We start from the raw sequence: 22,137 nt of genomic DNA on the forward strand, positions 1-22,137 counted from the left end.
TTCCCCCCCGCCGACAGTCCCTTCGACTGCTCCCTTGGTTTTTCCCCCACACTCTGGGTTGCCACAGCAGATTCAAGGTGGATCTGCATATTGATTTGGCACAAGTTTTACGCTGGATGCCCTTCCTGATGCTAATCCACATTACATGGAGAAATGTGGCAGGACTGGTGTTTGAACCAGGAACCTTCCATAGTGAAACCAAGTGCACTAACCACTTGGCCAGCACCCCTGCCAAACATGAACAAACTTGGGGTATGCAGTAGTTACAGCCATCATCAGCACCAATTTTAAATTTGGGGCGAAATTTTTGACTTCACCAAACTTTCCAATTTCAATCTCACCAAATTGGCATCATCATGCGGTCACTTCTGAGTGTTCTTAGTCTTAACACCTTCAATCTTGTTGTAACATCTTTAAACAGGGTAGTCCTAGTAAGTACAGCTTGAAACTTGTTTGACTGTGTTCCATCAGGGTGAAAATTTGACGCAAAAGCGGAACACAAATGGGCGCAGCTTACTTTAGTTTTCAAGTGGGTTGCCAAGTATGTGCTTTACAAGCCAGCCACTTGCCAGGTCTGCACTTCATAAGGCAGCCTAATAGGAGCCATGCTGGAGTAAGCCATTTCATCCCATTTTCATACTTTTCTAGATCGTGGGAGATCGTAATAGAACGGTGCCCTGTGGAATAGGGGTGTTATGTGTCATGAGTCTGCAGTTGTGTTTGTAGCTTAACCACAGTGAGGACACTGACACTCAGTGCAGACTTTGAAAGAAAAGTTTAAAAACATAATTGTAAAACTCGCTGTGTCATCTCCGCCTGCACCGTGAGACACTCAAACACACCTCACCCTCCCCAAAATGCAGACAGGACACAGAGGAACAGACACAGACTCACTGGTGGAAGAAAAAACAAAAAAGAGATACTATTCTGAAAATCAATTTTTGAACATTTTGAAAGCGGCAAATTTTATATCTTGCGTCCAGCTTTAATTCTGAATCAGGACAGCATTAACATGAACCCTGCCCTTTGGCAACCCAATTGAAGAGAAATCGATTGTACCAACAGAGAAATTTAATCCCTGCAGTTCTTGTTTGTTGCTACAAACTTTGTTTTTAGGTAACCTGTGTCAACCTTTTGAAAAGATGAAAAATGGGCCAGTCCAGAACAGAAAGCTAACCCAAAACTGAATGTTTAACATCTCAAACAGAACTAGAGCACCAAGCTCGTAGAGTGCATACCTCCACCAACACTACTTTCCAATTCCACAAAATTTTACCTTGAAGGTAAAAGTCCTGTCAGAAGTGGCTTTGCACAAGTTAAATTAGATGTGATCATGTAATTTCATTTATATAGCGCCAAATCACAACAAAGTTGCCTCAAGGTGCTTTACACAAGTAAGGTCTAACCTTACCAACCAATAAATATAATAAAAAGAGAAGCAGAATCGCACCACATCACACACTTTTACCTTTCGCCTCGTTCTATCCCTTGGACAAGACTAACACGAATAGGTGGTTCATAGATGTTACAGAACTTGTTTTGTTTGTTCTTGAGTACCAGGTAAATCATAAAATACACAAAGCAAACAACATCAAGCATTTGTAAGAATTATCAAACCTTCTGTCCCTCCTGAAAGAACTTGGCTCTCGCTGCTTCAAACAGTGTTGTTGGATCTGGTGTGCCCTGAGGCTCTACTTCTTCAGGAACAGCAGTGGCTGCAGAATTATGATTGGCAAGATCCTGGTACACCTGGTCAGCCACAGCCCCATACACCTGACTGGCAAGAGCACCATATATTACACCATCTGCGCATTTGGAACTTGAAATGCCCTTCAGAGCAGCATACGTGGGGTCAAAGGCTGTGGTGTTGTAGAAAGAGTTATGGACACTTTGCTGGACCTGAAATAAAATCAGAAATAATGAAAGAAGAATCATCAAAACAGGAAGTATTTTCATTTATGTCTATACATTGAGCAGCTATGTTCATCAAAAGACAAATGCAGTTATTTGCATACGAGTATATGATAGTCAGGAAACTCCATAGAAGAGGTCCATATGGAAACCAAGAGTACTTTGGAATTCAATGTCTTTCTTAATGTCACTGATGCCAAGGATTACCCAGGATTTAATCAACCAACCTTTCAGTTTAAGGAAAACCAGATGTACCAAATAATATAACTGGACACCTGTGATTCCCACCCCACTCAATATGCGTCTATATGTGCAGAACTGACTTGAATGGGAAGTCCGGCAGCAGCTGCTGCAGCTGCAGCTAGTACAGCTGCTTGACTCTGGTGATGCTCTAGTGAGGCAGATGGTCTCGGAAGAAGACCCTCTCTGCCACCTGTAAGAAAAAGGATGGTGAAAAAAAGAATGAGAACATGTTTATTTTCAGAGTTAAATCGCAACACCAAAAACAGAGCATTTCTGTTCACCTGCAGCGGCACCTCCCGTGGAGTAAGATGCACTTCCAGAAGTCACAATCTGGTTGATCAAAGGCTGAGCCTTGGACAGCTCTACAGCTAACTGACGGCCCTTAAATGTAGTCCCGTTGAGTGCGTCAATGGCTGTCATGGCATCTTCCTTCCTTTCCATGTGCACAAATGCATAGCCCACATTGGAGCACAATCTCGCTGTAATTTGTAAAGGAATCGGAGAGCTCACTGTTACGCAACTGAGACACAATCAATTATCATTTCAAATTAAATGAGTCCATCACATTTTGACCAAACTTTTTGTTCCGTATTAAATCTGGCGTTTCAAAATCAGAAGTCCTGGAAGCCACTGGTATTCAAGTATCCCATGTACATCTACAGTGCATCCAGAAAATATTCACAAATCCATTTTTCCACAAAATTCCACACACAATGACCCATAATGACATTGTGAAAAGTTTTTTTGAGGTTTGCGCAAATTTCAAAAAATATATATATCGGGTAGAAACCCATGTGACTCACATGCAACCAGTACATTCTCTCATTCACAGTTCAAAGAATCTATGACACGTAAGGTGACATAGTGAAGTAGTACTTGCAATTAAAGTCTGAAATCAAAGTTCTCAAAAACATAGAAATTATGAAAATAACCCAAAAATAATATTTTCTTGTAATCATTTAAACCTTTGGTAACACATCTGGGAGAAATTGACTCATGGATGGCTATAAATGTACTAATACAATTGGATTCTAAATAGGCTTTCACAGAATGATTTAGACAGGTCCAGGCCAGGAAAAAATTGCAGATTTTTCCAGTAAAAGTTTTCTCAGTGGATTCTGGTAGACAGACATGCTGTTTAAAATAAGCTCTGAGGCTATCTTGAATTTTGCATCAAATTCAATGTAGTAGCCAAAATTCCAATATGGCTGCCAAAATACCTAAAATGTTATCTGGAAGAACCCTATCAGGTTGACATGCAGATTCCTCCCCAGTAATTTGTGATAACAGCTAGTGAACATGATGGTTGGTTTAATGTCACAGCAGTATGCCACTGGTGTTCAAATCCAATATAGCCGCCAGGGCTCACCACACTTATGGAAAATAGCGATACCTCCTGGTCTGGTAGAGATATGGCTATTTGGCTATTAATGGGGTCTTCCATGGCCTAATATCTATCTGTAGTGAAAACTTTGTCAAAATCATGCAGTAGTTTTCATGTAATTCTGCTAACAGACAAATAAATAAACACCAATGATTTTATTACGTCCTCGGCAGACGTAACTATAACCAAAAGCACAGTATGGCTTTGCCTGCTTGCTCAGTCCCAATTATAACAGTTTCTTTTATATAAACATTTTTAATTACAGCCAATGTCAGGTTTTTCAAAAGTCAGGTTTTTACGCCCAAAATACACATGGGTACAGGATAATAACAATGCATCATATAGTAATCATCCAGACAAACGATGCTGCCGCATATGGAATCTTTACGTCCACACTTAGTGAAACTATAATGCCTGCAAAAACCTTGAGGTAGGGTCCACACGCATGTCAAGGATAATGACAAGATGGATCATTCATTACACAAACTCACATTGCATTGCATGCATGTCAAAAACTAAGAAATTACAGGTGCATAAGTATTCACAGCCTTTGCCATGAAGCTCAAAATTGAGCTCAGGTGCATCCTGTTTCCACTGATCATCCTTGAGATGTTTCTACAGCTTAAATAAATTCACTTGGGGTAAATTAATTTGACTGGACATGATTTGGAAAGGCACACACATATAAGGTCCCACAGTTGACATTTCATGTCAGAGCACAAACCAAGTATGAAGTCAAAGGAATTGTTTGTAGACCACCGAGACAAGAATATCTGGAGGTGTAAATCTGGGGAAAGGTACAGAAGCATTGCTGCTGCTTTGAAGGTCCCAATAAGCACAGTGGCCTCCATCATCCATAAATGGAAGACGTTCAGATCCACCCGGACTCTTGCGAGAGCTGGCCGCCTGTCTAAACAGAGATGGGGGGAGAAGGGCCTTAGTTAGGGAAGGGACCAAGAACCTGATGATCACCCTGTCACAGTTCCAGCATTCCTCTATGGAGAGAGGAGAACCTTCCATTAGGGCAACCATCTTCTACAGCAATCCACCAATCAGGCCTGTATGGTTGAGTGGCCAGACAGAAGCCACTCCTTAGTAAAAGGTACATGGCAGCCCGTCTGGAGTTTGCCAAAAGGCACCTGAAGGACGCTCAGACCATGAGAAACAAAATTCTCATCTGATGAGACAAAGACTGAACTCTTTGGTATGAATGCCAAGTATCATGTTGGGAGGAAACCGGGCACCATCCGTACAGTGAAGCGTGGTGGTGGCAGCATCATGGTGTGGGAATGTTTTTCAGTGGCATGAACTGGGAGACTAGTCAGGATTGAGGGAAAGATGAATGCAGCAATGTACAGAGACATCCTGGATGAAAACCTTCACCAGAGCACTCTTGACCTCAGACTGGGCGACGGTTCATCTTTAAGCAGGACAATGACCCTCAGCGCACAGCCAAGATATCAAATCGAGTGCCATCATGACAACTCTGTGAATGTCCTTGTCCTTGAATGTCCCAGCCAGAGCCCAGACCTGAAACCGACTGAACGTCGCTGGAGAGATCTGAAAATGGTTGCGCACCGACGCTGCTCATCCAACCTGATGGAGCTTGAGAGGTGCTACAAAGAGGAATGGGCAAAACAGCCCACAGATAGGTGCGCCAAGCTTGTGGCATCATATTCATGAAGACTTGCTGCCAAAGGTGCATCAACAAAGTTTTGAGGAAAGGGTGTGAATACTTATGTTCGTGCATTTTCTTGTTTTTTTGTTTGTTTTTATAAATCTGAAAACTACTTAAAAAAACAACACTTTTTCAAATTGTCATATGGGGTGTTGTGAGTAGAATTGAGGGAAAAATTAATTTACTCCAGTTTGGAATAAGGCTATAACATAACAAAAAGTGTATTCAGAGACAGGGTGGTTAATTCAAGACATTAGTAGCTATAATATACTTCAGGATAAATTCTCACTTCAGGAAGCCTGTGGTCTGTCCCACTCACTCAGTCCAGGTCCAGGCTGGTAAAATGGATGTAAAGCAATCCAATAACTTGAACATATGTTTGAATATGCCCACTTTCTTTGTTTTGTAATGGTTAAGGAGGCGAGTGTGGTTTTCTAAACACAAAACGCATGGTTTGCATGTGGGTATGTGTGTATAATCCATGTTTTGCATGCAGTGACTCCATAGTTTTAGAAATAGGAAATATCTACACTCAACAAAAATATAAACACAACACTTTTGGTTTTGCTCCCATTTTGTATGAGACGAACTCAAAGATCTAAAACTTTTTCCACATACACAATATCACCATTTCCCTCAAATATTGTTCACAAACCAGTCTAAATCTGTGATAGTGAGCACTTCTCCTTTGCTGAGATAATCCATCCCACCTCACAGGTGTGCCATATCAAGATGCTGATTTAGACACCATGATTAGTGCACAGGTGTGCCTTAGACCGTCCACAATAAAAGGCCACTCTGAAAGGCGCAGTTTTGTTTTATTGGGGGGGGATACCAGTCAGTATCTGGTGTGACCACCATTTGCCTCATGCAGTGCAACACATCTCCTTCGCATAGAGTTGATCAGGTTGTCAATTGTGGCCTGTGGAATGTTGGTCCACTCCTCTTCAATGGCTGTGCGAAGTTGCTGGATATTGGCAGGAACTGGTACACGCTGTCGTATACGCCGGTCCAGAGCATCCCAAACATGCTCAATGGGTGACATGTCCAGTGAGTATGCAGACCATGCAAGAACTGGGACATTTTCAGCTTCCAAGAATTGTGTACAGATCCTTGCAACATAAGGCCGTGCATTATCCTGCTGCAACATGAGGTGATGTTCTTGGATGTATGGCACAACAATGGGACTCAGGATCTCATCACGGTATCTCTGTGCATTCAAAATGCCATCAATAAAATGCACCTGTGTTCTTCGTCCATAACAGACGCCTGCCCATACCATAACCCCACCGCCACCATGGGCCACTCGATCCACAACGACATCAGAAAACCACTCACCCACACGACGCCACACACGCTGTCTGCCATCTGCCCTGCACAGTGTGAACCGGGATTCATCCGTGAAGAGAACACCTCTCCAACGTGCCAAACGCCAGCGAATGTGAGCATTTGCCCACTCAAGTCGGTTACGACGACGAACTGGAGTCAGGTCGAGACCCCGATGAGGACGACGAGCATGCAGATGAGTTTCCCTGAGACGGTTTCTGACAGTTTGTGCAGAAATTCTTTGGTTATGCAAACCGATTGTTTCAGCAGCTGTCTGAGTGGCTGGTCTCAGACGATCTTGGAGGTGAACATGCTGGATGTGGAGGTCCTGGGCTGGTGTGGTTACACGTGGTCTGCGGTTGTGAGGCTGGTTGGATGTACTGCCAAATTCTCTGAAACGCCTTTGGAGACGGCTTATGGTAGAGAAATGAACATTCAATACACGAGCAACAGCTCTGGTTGACATTCCTGCTGTCAGCATGCCAACTGCACGCTCCCTCAAATCTTGCGACATCTGTGGCATTGTGATGTGAATTAAACTGCACCTTTCAGAGTGGCCTTTTATTGTGGGCAGTCTAAGGCACACCTGTGCACTAATCATGGTGTCTAATCAGCATCTTGATATGGCACACCTGTGAGGTGGGATAGATTATCTCAGCAAAGGAGAAGTGCTCACTATCACAGATTTAGACTGGTTTGTGAACAATATTTGAGGGAAATGGTGATATTGTGTATGTGGAAAAAGTTTTAGATCTTTGAGTTCATCTCATACAAAATGGAAGCAAAACCAAAAGTGTTGCGTTTATATTTTTGTTGAGTGTATTAGTAAATATGTCTTGCATACAGACTGTCATTACATACATTTTTATATGGAAATTAGATTATATCAGGTCTGTTTAAATCAACTGTCTGTATAATATATGGATAATTTCCTCCTGATTTGTGACTCTTAATTAAAACTGCAGATTATATGATTGGTTTTTCAGAATGCAAAACATGGAGAACCACACCCTACTTTTTCTGGATCAGGCTCAACACTTCTCAATTGACCCTCATGCTTGGTAGGTTTCCAAATGTTAGCTGTACAAAGTTAGCTTCCTGGACCACAGCACATATGATGTCTCCAAACATTAACAGCAATCCTAACTTAATGGTCAACTATTTTCGCAATTGATTAAAAGACCCTTTGTTATTTCACCTTCTCAAATGTCAATATTTTTGTGGTTTCTTTCTTCCTCTGCAGCGATGAAAGTGGGCCATGGGGGGGGGGAACCTTAAAGTTTTTGGCAAGGGCCGAAGGCCTGAAACCTCTGGCGGAGTGTTGTGCAAAACGACGCACAAACTTTTTTCACATCAATATCTGATTTCTATGAGTATGTTAAATATTTATCATATTTTCCTCCAGATGAATATTTCACACCCACGTAACAGAAGAAACCATAAAATGCAGATTCAGCAGGCTAACATGTCACGCTTACATGGAAAGAGTCTAAAGTAAACTCATCCCTAAGACAGAGTTTGATTTCTGTGAAATAACTTGAATAACATCAACTGAGAAAGAATCCCATCAAAAAACACAATATAATAAAATCAAAGACTTACCGGGAGTGTTAGCTTTTCTGTATAAAAGATGACTAAAAAAAGCCGGGTCAGCATTTTGGTTGAACCAGCCCATTTGCATTTATTCATGATGAACTTTAGTCTCCCGCAGAAGAACAAGGTTTTATCCAATTGGTTTGTCGTTTCAACACGACGTGGAGTTCACGGTACAATCTATAACCAGGGGTCTACATAACTGGTACTCATTGTGCTCATGTGTGCTAATCATCATTGATGCAGAGCAGAGGGAAACTCTTTTCCTACAATCTGTCATTGCTTTCCTCTTATGAAGCTCTTCCATGGTGTTTTCTGCTGTGCATCATTTATTTTTAGCACGTGCAAGCACCACAAGTACCAGTTATGTGCATGCCTGTCTAGTAGTAGAGTAACTTTATTGATCCCCAGGGGGAAATATAACAGCATCTCTCATTCATTGCTGTGTAGTTGAGTGGCGCCGCTGCACTTCAATGTCCTTCAGTTTTGGAACAGAACGTGAAAATGTGAGACTTAATATCCACTGTGACATCTCCAAACAATTTTACAAATACAGACTTTGTGAAAGAGTTCACAGACTAAATCCAACACAGAAAGAGTTTATCACTGCTCTGATAATAACATGAATATCTTTGGAGTGTAGACAAAAGAAGATTTTTGAGGATCTCATCTTGGGTTTTGGGAAAAACTGACAGCTTTGTTTCACCATTTTCTGACATTTTATGAATCCAACGGATCGATTAATGAATAAATAAAAGTAAATAAAATTAATACCCTACAGATTTATAGAAAATGAAAATAATTGTTAGTTGCGGCCCTATAACACATACACAGAGTCATCACAGAGACGTCACAGAGTTTTCCATCAAAATGAGTGGATAACCGGTCATCACGGCTACGGGCACACAAGATGTAACAGAAATATGGTGTAGTGTACAACACCTGTTCATGTTCTTTTCAAAATACAACCATTCTTGTTGATGCGGAACTCATTTCTTTTCTTTAAGAATACCACAATAATTTTGAGGATTAAAAAAAGCCCCCCGGCTTTCAGCTCAGACAAGACCATGCATTAATCTACCCCTGGATACAGGGATCCGGCAACTCTAAAAACATTAACGGACCCTTCTTCCATCTGGCGCAAAACAGCGCACAGCATAGCATGAGTGTTATTGCTCCTTTTTAACTGATGCAGTTGCCATTTTCATGACCAGAGCCGACAATCTTTAATGACCAACTGCATATGTTGTCACAAAGTTTGGTATAGTCAGCCACAGTACTGGTGCAGCAGAACGCGATTGTCCCACAGATCACCAAAAACCTGGTCTATAGTCAAGCTTAGAAATTTTATATTAATTATACAAAGCAATATTCCACGTCACCTTAACATAGGCGAGTTCACACTAATGCTCATCTTCGTCACTCAAACGACAGTGAAACTTAAAACAAAAAACAAAATCAAATTATACACAAAGAATAATATATACAAAACTTTAATAAGTGGTTTCTCCAACATTTATACACAGCTTCCATCCTCCCCGGGTTCACAGGTGAGGGCCACAAAGACGGACCTGGTCACAAAGTCCAGGTACAGCAGCAGGTGGGAGCTGGTTGGGGGGGGGTTACAGGGGGTGCTGTAATGGTTCACCTCAGGGAGCTGTGGTGGACAACTGCTGCTACTGTACATGCGCTTCAGTGGTGTGCACGCAGAACTCTTTCCTCACCAGAAAATCTTACTTCATAGTTTATCATTTTATCAGCAATGCGCCAAATATCAGTGCACCTGTCTGTTAAAGGCAACAGTTGTTACTGACTGACTGATTTTACACTCAAGTACTCAAGTATTTTAACAGTGACAATTTTTTGTATTTCCACCTCTGTGTGTAGGTGAAATGACACAATCAAGCAGTGACTGAAGTATAGCTTTCAGCTTTAATTTCAAAGAGTTGAACAAAGTCTTTTAAATGAAAGAACCCAAATATCTGAAAGATATTGTTTCTCAAATATTGCTCACAAATCTGTCTAAATGTGTGTTAGTGAGCACTTCTCCTTTGCTGAGATAGTCCATCCCACTCACAGGTGTGGCACACCTGTGCAATAATCATGCTGTCTAGTCAGCATCTTAATATGTCACACCTGTGAGCTGGGATGGATTATCTCGACAAAGGAGAAGAGCTCACTAACAGATTTAGATAGATTTGTGCAGAAATAGGTCTTTTGTGTATACAGAAAATGTTTTAGATCTTTAAGTTCAGCTCATGAAAAATGGGAGCAAAAACAAAAGTGTATTTTTGTTCAGTGTAATTACAACTTTTTACACACACACACACCATTTTTTTCAGAGGCCAAAACTAACTGATCAAATTAACAATAATAAAGTATTAATACCTGCATGAAAATCCTTTACAGTTAATGACTGCCTGAAATCTGGAACCCATGGAGCGAGCAACATAGAAATTGCAGGAATGGGACATTTCCGAGGCATTAATTTAGCCTCAAAAGTTAGTCAAAAAACCATGAAATACAAGCACACACAACCCGATGTGCGAGCAAAAATCATCCTCACAAAGGACCATTATTACACAATGAACGCACACAACAATACCAGTGAGCATCATCGCAAGGGGGCATTTTAGTGCCGCATGCACATCTGCTGTCCCAGGAGCACAGGCCTAGGACAGACTCCCTTTTGACGCTCCCTACATACTCTCAACGCTCATCACTCACTCGCTCGTAAATTTGAAATATGAGACTTTGAAGGCCGGGACAGTGGATGACGTCTGTTCCTTTCATTGGTCAGAACTTGGTGACAGTTTAGTACTGAAAGTCAGAATAATACAAATGCTGTATTTCTCAATCAAAATTATTGAAGTTGGAATAGTCTAAGTCTGGAGGAACCAACATCTCAAACAATGCTTAATACATCTTTGGAAATGAAGCAATTCTGCAGTATCAACATGGTATCAACACCACTTGCATCTTCAAACAATAAGAATGTAGCTTCGCCTGAAGAAAGGAAAAATAGTAGGGACCATGTGTGATACAAGGAACAACAAGCAACGATTTTGCCAACGAAATTCTCTCGCTCACACACACACACACACACACACACACACACACACACACACACACACACACACACACACACACACACACACACACACACACACAAACTATATGCATGTCAAGAAATGGACTTTACAGTAAGCAATCGTGTTTGGGCAGGAAACCCTATATAGACTAGGCTTGCACCCATGATTTGTTTTTTAAAATGAAACACTGTGACTTTATTCTTTTGTTAAATCTATATACATTTGATAAGTCCATCCATCCATTTTCTTCTGCCTCTTCCGGAGGCAGGTCGCGGGAGCAGCAGCTCAAGCAAAGCAGCCCAGACCTCCCGATCCACACACACCTCCCCCAGCTCCTCCAGGGGAACCCTGAGGCGTTCCCAAGCCAGCTGAGAGACGTAGTCCCTCCAGTGTGTCCTGGGTCCGTGCCTGGAACACCTCTCCAGCGAGGCGTCCAGGGGGCAACCAGAAAAGATGCCCGAGCCACCTCAGCTGGCTCTATTTGACATGGAGGAGCAGCGACTCGACTCCGAGCTCCTCCCGAGTAACCGAGCTCCTCACCCTATCTCTAAGGGAGCGCGTAGCAACCCTATGGAGGAAACTCATCTTGGCCGCTTGTACTCGCGATCTCGTTCTTTCGGTCATGAGCCAAATCTCATGACCATAGCTGAGGGTCGGAACGTAGATCGATCAGTAAATCGAGAGCTCAGCTCTCTCTTCACCACGACGGTCCGATACAGCGACGGCATCATTGCAGACGCTGCACCGATCCGTCTGTCGATCACACGCTCCATCCGTCCCTCGCTCGTGAACAAGACCCCGAGATACTTAAACTCCTCCACTTGAGGAAAGGACACTCCACCGACCTGAAGAGGACAAAGCACCAAAGCAACACTTGATAAGTGTTAAAAAATAAATAAATAAATTAAATAAAATCTCACATCAGCCACTGTTCCTGGCTTCAAAGTCTACCAATTTAATTTGACAAATGAGTGTTGAAGCAACATAGGGCTCCTGAAACAGTGTTTCATGCATCCATTCACTGAATTATGCTAAAGAACAATTTTTAGTCAACTTTCAGAAAATGGCACCACTGTCTTGTTTCTCTCCATTTTAAAGCCCAAGAACACCAAAGTAACATCTTGCTTTTTAAGTTTTTTTTGTTTTGTTTTTTTATCTTTGGGCAATCATGTCAGGGTAAACAAAGACAGATGGGGTGATTTTATACTCTAGTACAGGGGTGGACAACAAGGGCCAAGACACTGTAGGTTTTCTTTGCAACCAATCACCTCAGCAGGTGGGTTGCTGATGAGCTTCTCCCCTGAGCATCAACACCTGATCCTTAATGAAACCACCTGCTGAGGTGATTGGTAGCAAGGAAAACCTGCAGTGTTTCGGCCCTTCATGGCATGAATGCCCAACCCTGCCTAGGTGGAGAAGGGGAAGACGGAGAACACGTAGAAGAACATTGTGAGTGAGTGGTCATGCGCAGGGAGAGTAGAGCGAGTGCCTGTGATAGGTCCGTGGTTGTGGGACAGCAAGTAAATGCAGAGCTATTCTCACGCCCAGAGCTCGAGTCCACCCTTTTGTTCATAATTCTTCACTAGTGAACACTGTTGTATGCACTTGTATTTCATAGGTTTTACTTGTGCGACATTCAGACTAAATTAACGTTATAGGTTTCCTCCAACCAGATATAAAGAGGTGATGCACCTCAGTGGAGTGTGGTTTGTGTAAGCCTGCATCAATGCAGACTCTGTGTTGGAGGGCTTTATAACCCACTCACCCTCAAGGCTGACTGGTTTGGAACAATGTGGAGGACCCTCCACGGGCTCTGCTCTATGCGCGCACGTGCGCATGCATGTAGCTCAGCTCCGCCTTGGGTCAAACAGACAGACATAGGAACATCAGGTGTGTTTGAGCGGAAGGAAAAAATAAAGAACAATGAGGTGTTCTTGAACGGCTCTTAGAAAGGAAATGAACCATAAGTTCCATTTGAGGAGCTGTTATTCCCAGTACTAGTGGTGGTGTACAGAAGCAAAATTACAGTATTTGTCACTGTCAAAATATTTATGTACGTGAATGCACATCATGCCCAAAACACACTCATAAGTGCTCTTGTGTTTGATCAGACTGTGCACTATGTAAATAGCAAGTGGAGTTGGACATGTCCCAAATGTGCTTGTGCTTTCGATCGTCAAGATTGGGTCCTACGGCTTTTTCAGCTGTGTGTACTACACAATTTGCACAACATTCATGCAATTTTAATAAACACTCATGTTATCAAATAAATACCTGACACCAAAACCATGATATTTACATAACCAATAATCCACCTCACACCATATGTAGGCTGATTATGGCCGTGATGTGATAAACCACATAATGAAATATGTGGTTTACCACAACCAGCCAGTCATTCACCTGCACCCAAACCCGGTGGATGCCCATTTAAAGAATGAAAACCGCTGAATGCAATATTCCCCACTGCTTATCATGTAAAGCAGCTTGACTGTGCTCTCATGATATTGAATAAAAATTTTAACCTTGAGACCTGACAGCACTGCAGTTGCCTAATACCACAAATGCAACACTTTTTAATTAGCCTATTTCTATTCATGAAGTCAAACTGTACACAATAGTCGTCAAAATTAGTGATGGGGCTGATCTGATCAAATATCGGTATCGTCTTCCAATACCAACCTAATTCACGGATCGGAAATTTCTGATACAAAATGGAACATTTTCCGATCCAGGACCCGTCTGCATGTGTGCTGAAAGTCTGGCTGTGGGCTCGGCTGCGTGCAGGGGAGAGGTGCCTGCAATTTCAGCCAGAGCAGTAACGCTGGTCACTCTGACTTTTAGCATCCAACGATTTGCCCAGATGGACTTCAAACATGACTAAATTAAGTACTTTTATTTATAGTTGTATGGCATTTTGGAAATGTACCGCTGTGACACAAAAACAAGGAGCATTTGACATAAACCACTGTAAACCCAAAACAGGAGATTGAACTGCTATGTCACTTTATCTATGAGTAATACATTTTATAGGATAGCATATTTTTATACCGAAAGCAGTTTTTACTATTATTTCAACCCTACATCTCCTGTTTACGTATTTTAGTGTAGAATATTGACTGTATGTACATCTTTTTATTTATTGCTCTATGTAACACTTGCTTTGACAATGTAAATCTATACTTCCCATGTCAATAAAGCTCCACTGAAATTGAATTGAGAGACAGACGGACAGAGAGAGAGAGCGAGCGAGCGAGAGCGCTGTCTTCTGTCTATAAAGTCTATGCTTTTTTCCCCAAGACCTGCCATTTTTCATCAATCAAGATTTGATTTTTTTTCCACAGGGGAACCCCAAAAATTGCGTGCAAGTACATTTACTGTTTTCAGGAAGAAAGGCATTTCCGCATTTCCAAAATCCCCCCCAAATAAATAAAAGTACTTAATTTTTTTTCACCAAAACAAATCTAGGCTTGCATCTTACATGTACCTTCTGGTAAATTGTAGCTGAACTTTCAGGTCTTCTTGTTAAGAAAATCCTCCTCTATACCACTTTATCATGAAGCTGTGTAACTGGTGATACAAAATATCCTCATACAAAATCATCAGTAATGAATATGAAAGCAAACAGAGCTCTGGTATCAGAATAATATTGGCAGATATCCAAATTCAGGTATCGGGATCGGAACTGAAAAAATGTGGATCGTGCATACATCCAAATTCAGGTATCTGGATTGGAACTGAAAAAATGTGGATCGTGCATACCTAGTCAAAATACCTACAAATACTCGAGTTGCTTTTCGTTACACAACTAACCTTTGACTTTATCACAGTCCAAGACCCTTCCAAAAGTTGAGAACAACCCATGCAAATCATCTGCTGAACAAGTTGCACTGAGATTTCCCACAAAGATTTTGGTGGAGTTGGGTGGGCGTGCACGCGACTCTTCCACCACCAGGGGTCTGCCTCTGTACTCTTTGCCATCTAGATGTCGTATGGCCCTGTAAAAGTAACAAAAACATTAAAATAATTGAAACAGAAAAATTAATGCCCTAGTTTCTAAGTAATAAAAGCACTGGGCAGCTAATGGCACAATAACTGTACTGAAGAATGATTAAAATGTTAAAAGTTGGTTTCGTAAATAGGCCCATAGAAAGTGAGCTGTGAATGCAAAGTTAGTGTAGTCAACTATTGTACTATGGTTGGGCAAGCAGATCTCTGGCGCAATTGTGCATTAGTGGTTGAGTAGGTGGAGGAAAAGAAAATTATTGTTGATCCCTGTAAGTCATTCATACATAGATACAAACAGCTGCTACAGCAGTACCTAATGGAGCTGTTTTAACTTTTTCAAAAATAACTTTCAAATTTTAAATGTATCTCATATGCAATCACTCGATTACTGTTTTTATAAATAGGTTCAGTATTTTCTTAAATCTATTTGTCCTTTAATGTATGGGATTCTGAGTCAAGCCCCTTTCACATTAGCGTATTCGTAGAGCTGCTCATTGCAGCGTATCATCTACGCTGAGCTGAGCAGCTCTACCCCCACTTTTAGCAGCTCTATGTTGAGTTTTTGCTCCCTACACAGCAGTATGTTGGGGGCTACGCGCGTAGGACGGAAGAAATTAAACATGTTTAATTTTCTTCGGCGTAGAGCGCTGGACACAGTTTGAAGCAGGTCTGCGCAGCACAGCATTACTGCATGCAAGTCTGTGCAACAATGCGCTTCTGTACACAACCAAAAACTGAGTGCATGAATCCAGAGGAATCAGCTGAAAACATGATCCCACAGCACCTGTGTGTGATCAGAAGAGGGAATCGAACCTCAACTCAGAAATCCAGAAACACAACAGAAACAGCAGGTCAGTCGCTCATTCTCTCTCACGCGCGAGCTCTCCCTCACTCTCACTCTGTCTGTCTCTCCCTCTCTGTGTGTGATCGAACCTGTGACTTTAAAATAAAAGCACAGTTGCTGCATGTTGTGCGCTCATCAAACGCCCTGATCGATCAGGTCTGATGAAATCAGCGGACCAGATCGGAGCAACAGGAGGTTTAAAAGTTTAATTTGTCACAGCGTTTCGTTCAGGGCAGCCTTTACCACAGCCAGACTCAAAGCATCTGTACACAATGAAAGTGATCCACCAAGACAAAATAAATAAATTCAATAATATTAAACGACTGTTTTTGAGCCGCACCACACCTGCAATAGAGAACGGAGCGCAATTCCACAGAGGCAGAAAATAGCACTGAACTGGTTTAATAACAGCATGGTACACGCGACTGTGTGCACACATTAAAAGGCAAACACGTATGAAACGAACACTGAAAAAGGCTGAGTACGCTCGCATTTCGGGCATATTTAAATGAAACACAACACTGCAATATGCAGCTCTACGAATACGCCAATGTGAAAGGAGCTTCAGAGCCAACAGCAAAGAAAACTTTCCTTTCTGAAGCAATTTCTGAATATGAATTCCAATATCACAGTGCTGAGGAGTACTTGCTGCAACTTTACAGAGGAAGGGATGCGTGAAAAAAAAGCACATGACCTACAGGTTGTTTTCAAAAAGATAACATGCACATATGTGCACAGCCACGAATCAAACAATCATGTGCATTTAGTGTTCCAGCTATATTTTAAAGGACACAGGGTGGAAGCAAGAATTTAGAACATTTTTGCGCACAGAATTTGCCAAATAGGGCAGACACAAAAGCATGTGATGATGGGATAGTGATTTTTTTTTTCTTTTAAATTTTTGTGTTAATTAGAGGTGCACAGATTGATCGGGCACCGATCATTATCGGCCGATCACGCCTTGATCGGTTTGATCGGTGATCAGCAAAATGCGCCGATCAAAAGGACCGATCACAACAGTGCAGGCAGTAGCGCAGGGAGCACAAGCTTGGTCTTGTCATGACACGCTTTCCTCTGTGACGTAAACTCATTTTGACTTCTGATATGAGCTGGACGGACAAGGAGAGCAGTCGCCATCATCTAATGTAGTAGTCCATGTCCGTCCAGCTCATGTCAGAAGTCAAAATGAGTCAAATGGCTCTGAGAGGGCTAAATAGACTGCTGTGTAATGAATGGAACCACACTGCCATCTAGTGGATATCCAGTGTGCATGAGTGTGTATTTGTGAATCAGTAGGCATTTTGATTTTGTTTATTTTTTCATACGAGTGTAGAGGTACAGAGAGTACAAAGAAGCTTTGTTCATTTGATTTGCTTATACTGTGAACTGCCATGATACTGGAATTGACAACTAAGTTCGAAATAAAAAAAACTGATTGAATTGATTGATTGATTTGTTTGTGGATCTGTGGATTTCGCGAAAAGAATGTCTCAAAATTACATCACAGAGGAAAGCAATGAATGCATGTAATTGGTGATCCACAAATGCTGAAACTCAATTCACAAATACAATTTCCAGTTTTACAAATGTAATTTTTTTTTTTTACAAATTAAGTTTTATATTTGCAAATACATTATTTGCAAAGACCAATTTACATGTTACAAATATGAAATTTGCATTTGTGGATACCTGAACACATTTGCAAATCAATGATTATTTGTAGATCACCCTGTGTGCATTTACAAATATTAATGAGACAATTTTAACCCCATAGAATGAGGGCTATATTTTACATTCTCAATGTATTCTCTGTAGGCTGTAACCTGAGCAACATGAAACATGGGGAAAAAAAGCTTGCTTGTAGAACAAAGTCAGTATAATAAAACAAAACTTGGCAGTTTATTCTAGTGTCTTTATTTGAATGAATGTTTTTTTATTTACATCATTAAGTTTTAATGCAAAAATAGTCCTATACATTAGACCTATATTCTTATTTTGGGCATGATCCAAATATGTACTTGATCGGTATCGGCAGATCAAAATTTCAGTGATCGGTGATCGGCCTAAAAAATCCTGATCGGTGCACCTCTAGTGTTAATTAATGAAACATGAATAAATGAAAGCAAAATGAAGAAGCTACGTATATTTTCTCTAATAATGCTGTTATCTGTGACACTCAGTGAAACCACTTTAGTATTACAGATTATTTACACAAAATTTCACTCAAATCTTTACAGACTAAAGGTATGAGAAGGGGACTAGCGAGGGAAGCAACCAAGAGAAACAACTTTGAAGGAGCATAGGCTTCTATGGCTGACTGGAAAAACTGCTTAATGCTGTAAATAACTGCAGTTTATAAATGACTGATGTTATATACTGACAATTACTAGACACAAAAGCACATTTTGATTGATTTATTTTAACTCCACTGTGATGTTGTACAGTACAGTGTCAACATGGGGGGGGGGGGGGGGGGCATCTCATCCTCCCATGAATCAATGGGCTTTTTTTTTTTATTTTATTTACTGGCTGAGGTTTTTTTTTTTTTTATAACCGAACATGTTCATGAGATTGGGGAAAAAATATATTCAATTAAAATATCAACAAATGTAAAAATGACTACAGTTCTTTTATTTGTTTTATTATAATAATAATAATAATAATAATAATAATGGGGTGATTCTTTAACTATGAGCACTATTGGCCTTGTAAATGTAATTTCCACCACACCATTGCCTTACAATATAAAGCGCCTTGGGGCAACTGTTTGTTGTGATTTGGCGCTATATACATGTGCTCTGATGTCACTGTTTATCTCCATAGAAACTACCCAAACAATCTTTCATACAAACTGTTTAGGGACATTACAGTGTTGTGGGGGAAATTACGGCAATAGTGTGGGACAACTACATTTTGTTTAAAAAAAATCACAACAGTTGTATGACATTGAATACCCCAATTATGTTTTGATTATTTTACTGATATTTTATTCAGAGATATTTCAAAACATTAGAAAAAACGTTTCTTTACCATTCATTTTTATCATTGAAGATCAAAAGTCTGGGTGTGGGACAAGCACAAAACGGCAATATTTGCATATAACGATGCTGAAAAAAGGTGAAAAAGTCATCATAGACTACTAGAACAAATTTCTTAACACACTTTCATTGTAAAGATAACTATAAAAGTGTGAAATTTCCCCTTTTTTCTGTTTTTTATACAATATGATCAAACGACATAATAAGTGCCCGTAGTCTAAGAATCACCCAATGACAATGAACTCAAAGCCCCTGGCAAAGGGTCTGGGGGCTCTCCCCCAGAAAAATCTGAAATTGCAGATGCAGTCTGGTGCATTTTCATGTCTTATTAAGTTTTACCTACAAAAAAAAAAAAAAAAAATTGTTGGGTTGGGTCAATTTTTCCCAACCCAGTCCTTTCACACAACTTATTGTGCTGCCTGTCTTTAATCCAAAAACATACACTGTGGCCCAGAAAAGTACACAGTAAAGGAAATGACAATTCAGAGAACTAAAAAATAATCATTCTCAGTATCAATGCAAATGGAACAACAGTCGTATTTATGGCACATGAATACATGAACTTATTAAGCCGTCACTAATGCCTGAGTTTTCCTAGTTTTGGCAGGAGCTTTGGAGCTATTGATAACCTCTTTTCAAATTCTTGGCCACCTTATGTACAGATGTCTGGGTTTCCAGTTTTTCTTTTCTTTGGCTTTTGCCAATTTCTTTTTTAAATACAAATATTGCTTATACTGAAAGGTACTAAATTAATTTATTCACTTTTCATTTCATACAAAAATAGTGGTGAGGTGAGCGAAAATCACTGCTTATCTGGCTAGACCCTGACATAAACATAAAAAGTACATTAATGCCAACAATTTTTTTTATGCATAATGCAAGTGATAATCAAATAAAAATATCTTCTTACCCCCGTTTGTTTCCCTGAGATTTAAACTCTCATCTTTATGCTAACAGCTTTAGCATTCTTAGCAGCTTAATGTATGGTTACCAGAACAAAACGCAGCTCATAACTTTTAATGTCACAACAAAGTAAACCATTAGGAGAACCACCGTACAGTCCCCAGGAATATGATTTAATAAACATCTGAACTCCCCCCACCCCAAAAACAACCCTTCTTCTTTCAAGATTATTGGTGGCTTGTAAACCAACACGGCACACTACCGCCACCAACTGTTTGGGTGTGAAACATGAATGGATTCTGACGTATGTTATAAAAAAATTTAAAAAAACCCAGAAATGTTCACCACGTTAGTAAAAACCCAGATTTCCGGGAATTTCCGGCAAGCTTTCATCAATGATATATTAATATGGGCAAAGATGTATCTGTCATTCACTGCCCTCCAGGTGGAATTAATTACATACTCACTACGTGTCACGGTGTACGTGCACCCACTTTTTTTCCTCTTATATGTCGACAAGAGTCAAAATTGTGTATTAAACATCGGATTATGAAGTCTGATGTTTTCTGTTGAAAAACTGTGGCTGTTAATGAAAGCAGCAGTACTGTGTGTGACAGAGAGAAACAGCAATAACCAGTTCTCTTTATGCCAAAGCAAATGACAATGCTTCATAGCGAGGTCATGGAATCGATTCCCACCTGTTCTCCCTGTGTTCATGTGAGTTCCTTCCAAGTGCTCCAGCTTTCTTCCACTTCCAAAGACAAGCAGGTTAGGTGAACTGAAAACTTTAAACCGACTGCGAGTGCTGTTTTGTTTGACTGTCTATATACCGTCCTGGCCAGGGTAACCCCCCGCTCTCACCCTATGACTGCTGGGATAGCCCCCCACCCCCAACTTAATTACAGTAAGCCGGCACAAAAAAATGGACTGACTGATACACACACACACACACACACACACTAAACATTTTGAATAGCTAACTCATTTATTATTACAAATCTGTGTAATCATGTATCTGAACCACTTACAATAGCTCTGACCAAACCCTCACAAAAAAGGTTTACTGAATAAAATTCTGACAGCATAATACATCCCTTTGGCTTCTCCCTTATTTCACATGAAGTCACCATAGCAAATCTGAGGTGGATTCAGCACAAGTTTCACTCCGGATGCTCTTCCTGAACCTATTTCACCTAACGTGGAGAATGAGCAATTGTGGCCTTGAACCGGGAGTGCACTAACCGCTTCTCCACCACCCTTGGCTCTGACAGCATAGCCTTAAGGAAAAAAAAAAATTCTAATCCAGTACACCTGAAAATAATGAAAGCTATTTACATTAGCTTAATATAAAGTCAAAAGTAAACTTTAGTAAAACATCACCTGAATATATAAATAAACTAGAAGCACTCAGAGAGTGCAAACCTCCGCCGAGGCAAAAACAAATAAACAAAATTCAATTTATTATTCAACTAAACTGCAAATATATGAATTTTTTTAACATTTATGAAACACTTCTCTAAACAAGGCCATAGGGTCACTGACCCTAAAGAGATTCCCTCCTTGGCACTGTGATCTATTTCTTTTTGTCTCTTTCTCTAAAATTGTATATAATAATCATTAGATTATTAATATATAAACAAAAATAAATTTAAGAAATATTACAATTTGAAAACAAATGCACCCGAACGTGATTACAGCTGCAACTGCTTAATGCTAACTTTTTCATTTAACTTTTTAAATTCATTCACTTGTTCCTCGTCATTTCCGACCACTCCAAAAAATTTCATCAAAATGCGTTCAAATCTTTTTGAGTTATCCTGCTGACAAACAGACAGACAGACCGAAAACATAACCTCCTTGGCGGAGGTAATTAAATAAACAGAAAAACTAATAAAATAAATGAAACGGGTTTTCCTCAGTTTAAAACATTATTTCATCATTTTTACTAACAGTGGTTCAGACCTTTTATTAACTCATGTTTTTGGTGACTGGGTAGTGGTTTTCATGATGGGTGGCCAAGGGTGCATGGAATAAAAATACTAGCCCAATAACCATGGAACTAATGTCACCAAGCTACCAATACTCGCTGATGGATTTCTCTTAATGGAAATAATGGA

The 22,137-nt window shown here is 40.4% G+C and overlaps 1 protein-coding gene across 3 annotated transcripts in view; it reads right to left on the reverse strand.

The window, feature by feature from the left end:
• rbm14a (RNA binding motif protein 14a) overlaps positions 1–22,137 on the reverse strand; it is a 37,017-nt gene that overhangs the window by 13,167 nt on the left and 1,713 nt on the right. For 2 of the 3 annotated variants that reach the window (XM_034178087.1, XM_034178086.1), the window contains exons 3-6: positions 15,041–15,225; positions 2,436–2,633; positions 2,235–2,344; positions 1,618–1,899 (exon numbers count right to left, since the gene is read on the reverse strand). In XM_034178087.1, the coding sequence (XP_034033978.1) occupies positions 1,618–1,899; positions 2,235–2,344; positions 2,436–2,633; positions 15,041–15,225 (775 nt within the window). Of the gene's footprint in view, positions 1–1,617; positions 1,900–2,234; positions 2,345–2,435; positions 2,634–12,992; positions 13,085–15,040; positions 15,226–22,137 lie in introns of those variants that run through there. The other variant, XM_034178089.1, reaches the window with a different exon arrangement.

The sequence above is a fragment of the Thalassophryne amazonica genome, chromosome 9, assembly GCF_902500255.1.
Source record: "Thalassophryne amazonica chromosome 9, fThaAma1.1, whole genome shotgun sequence".
Taxonomy (NCBI): domain Eukaryota; kingdom Metazoa; phylum Chordata; class Actinopteri; order Batrachoidiformes; family Batrachoididae; genus Thalassophryne; species Thalassophryne amazonica.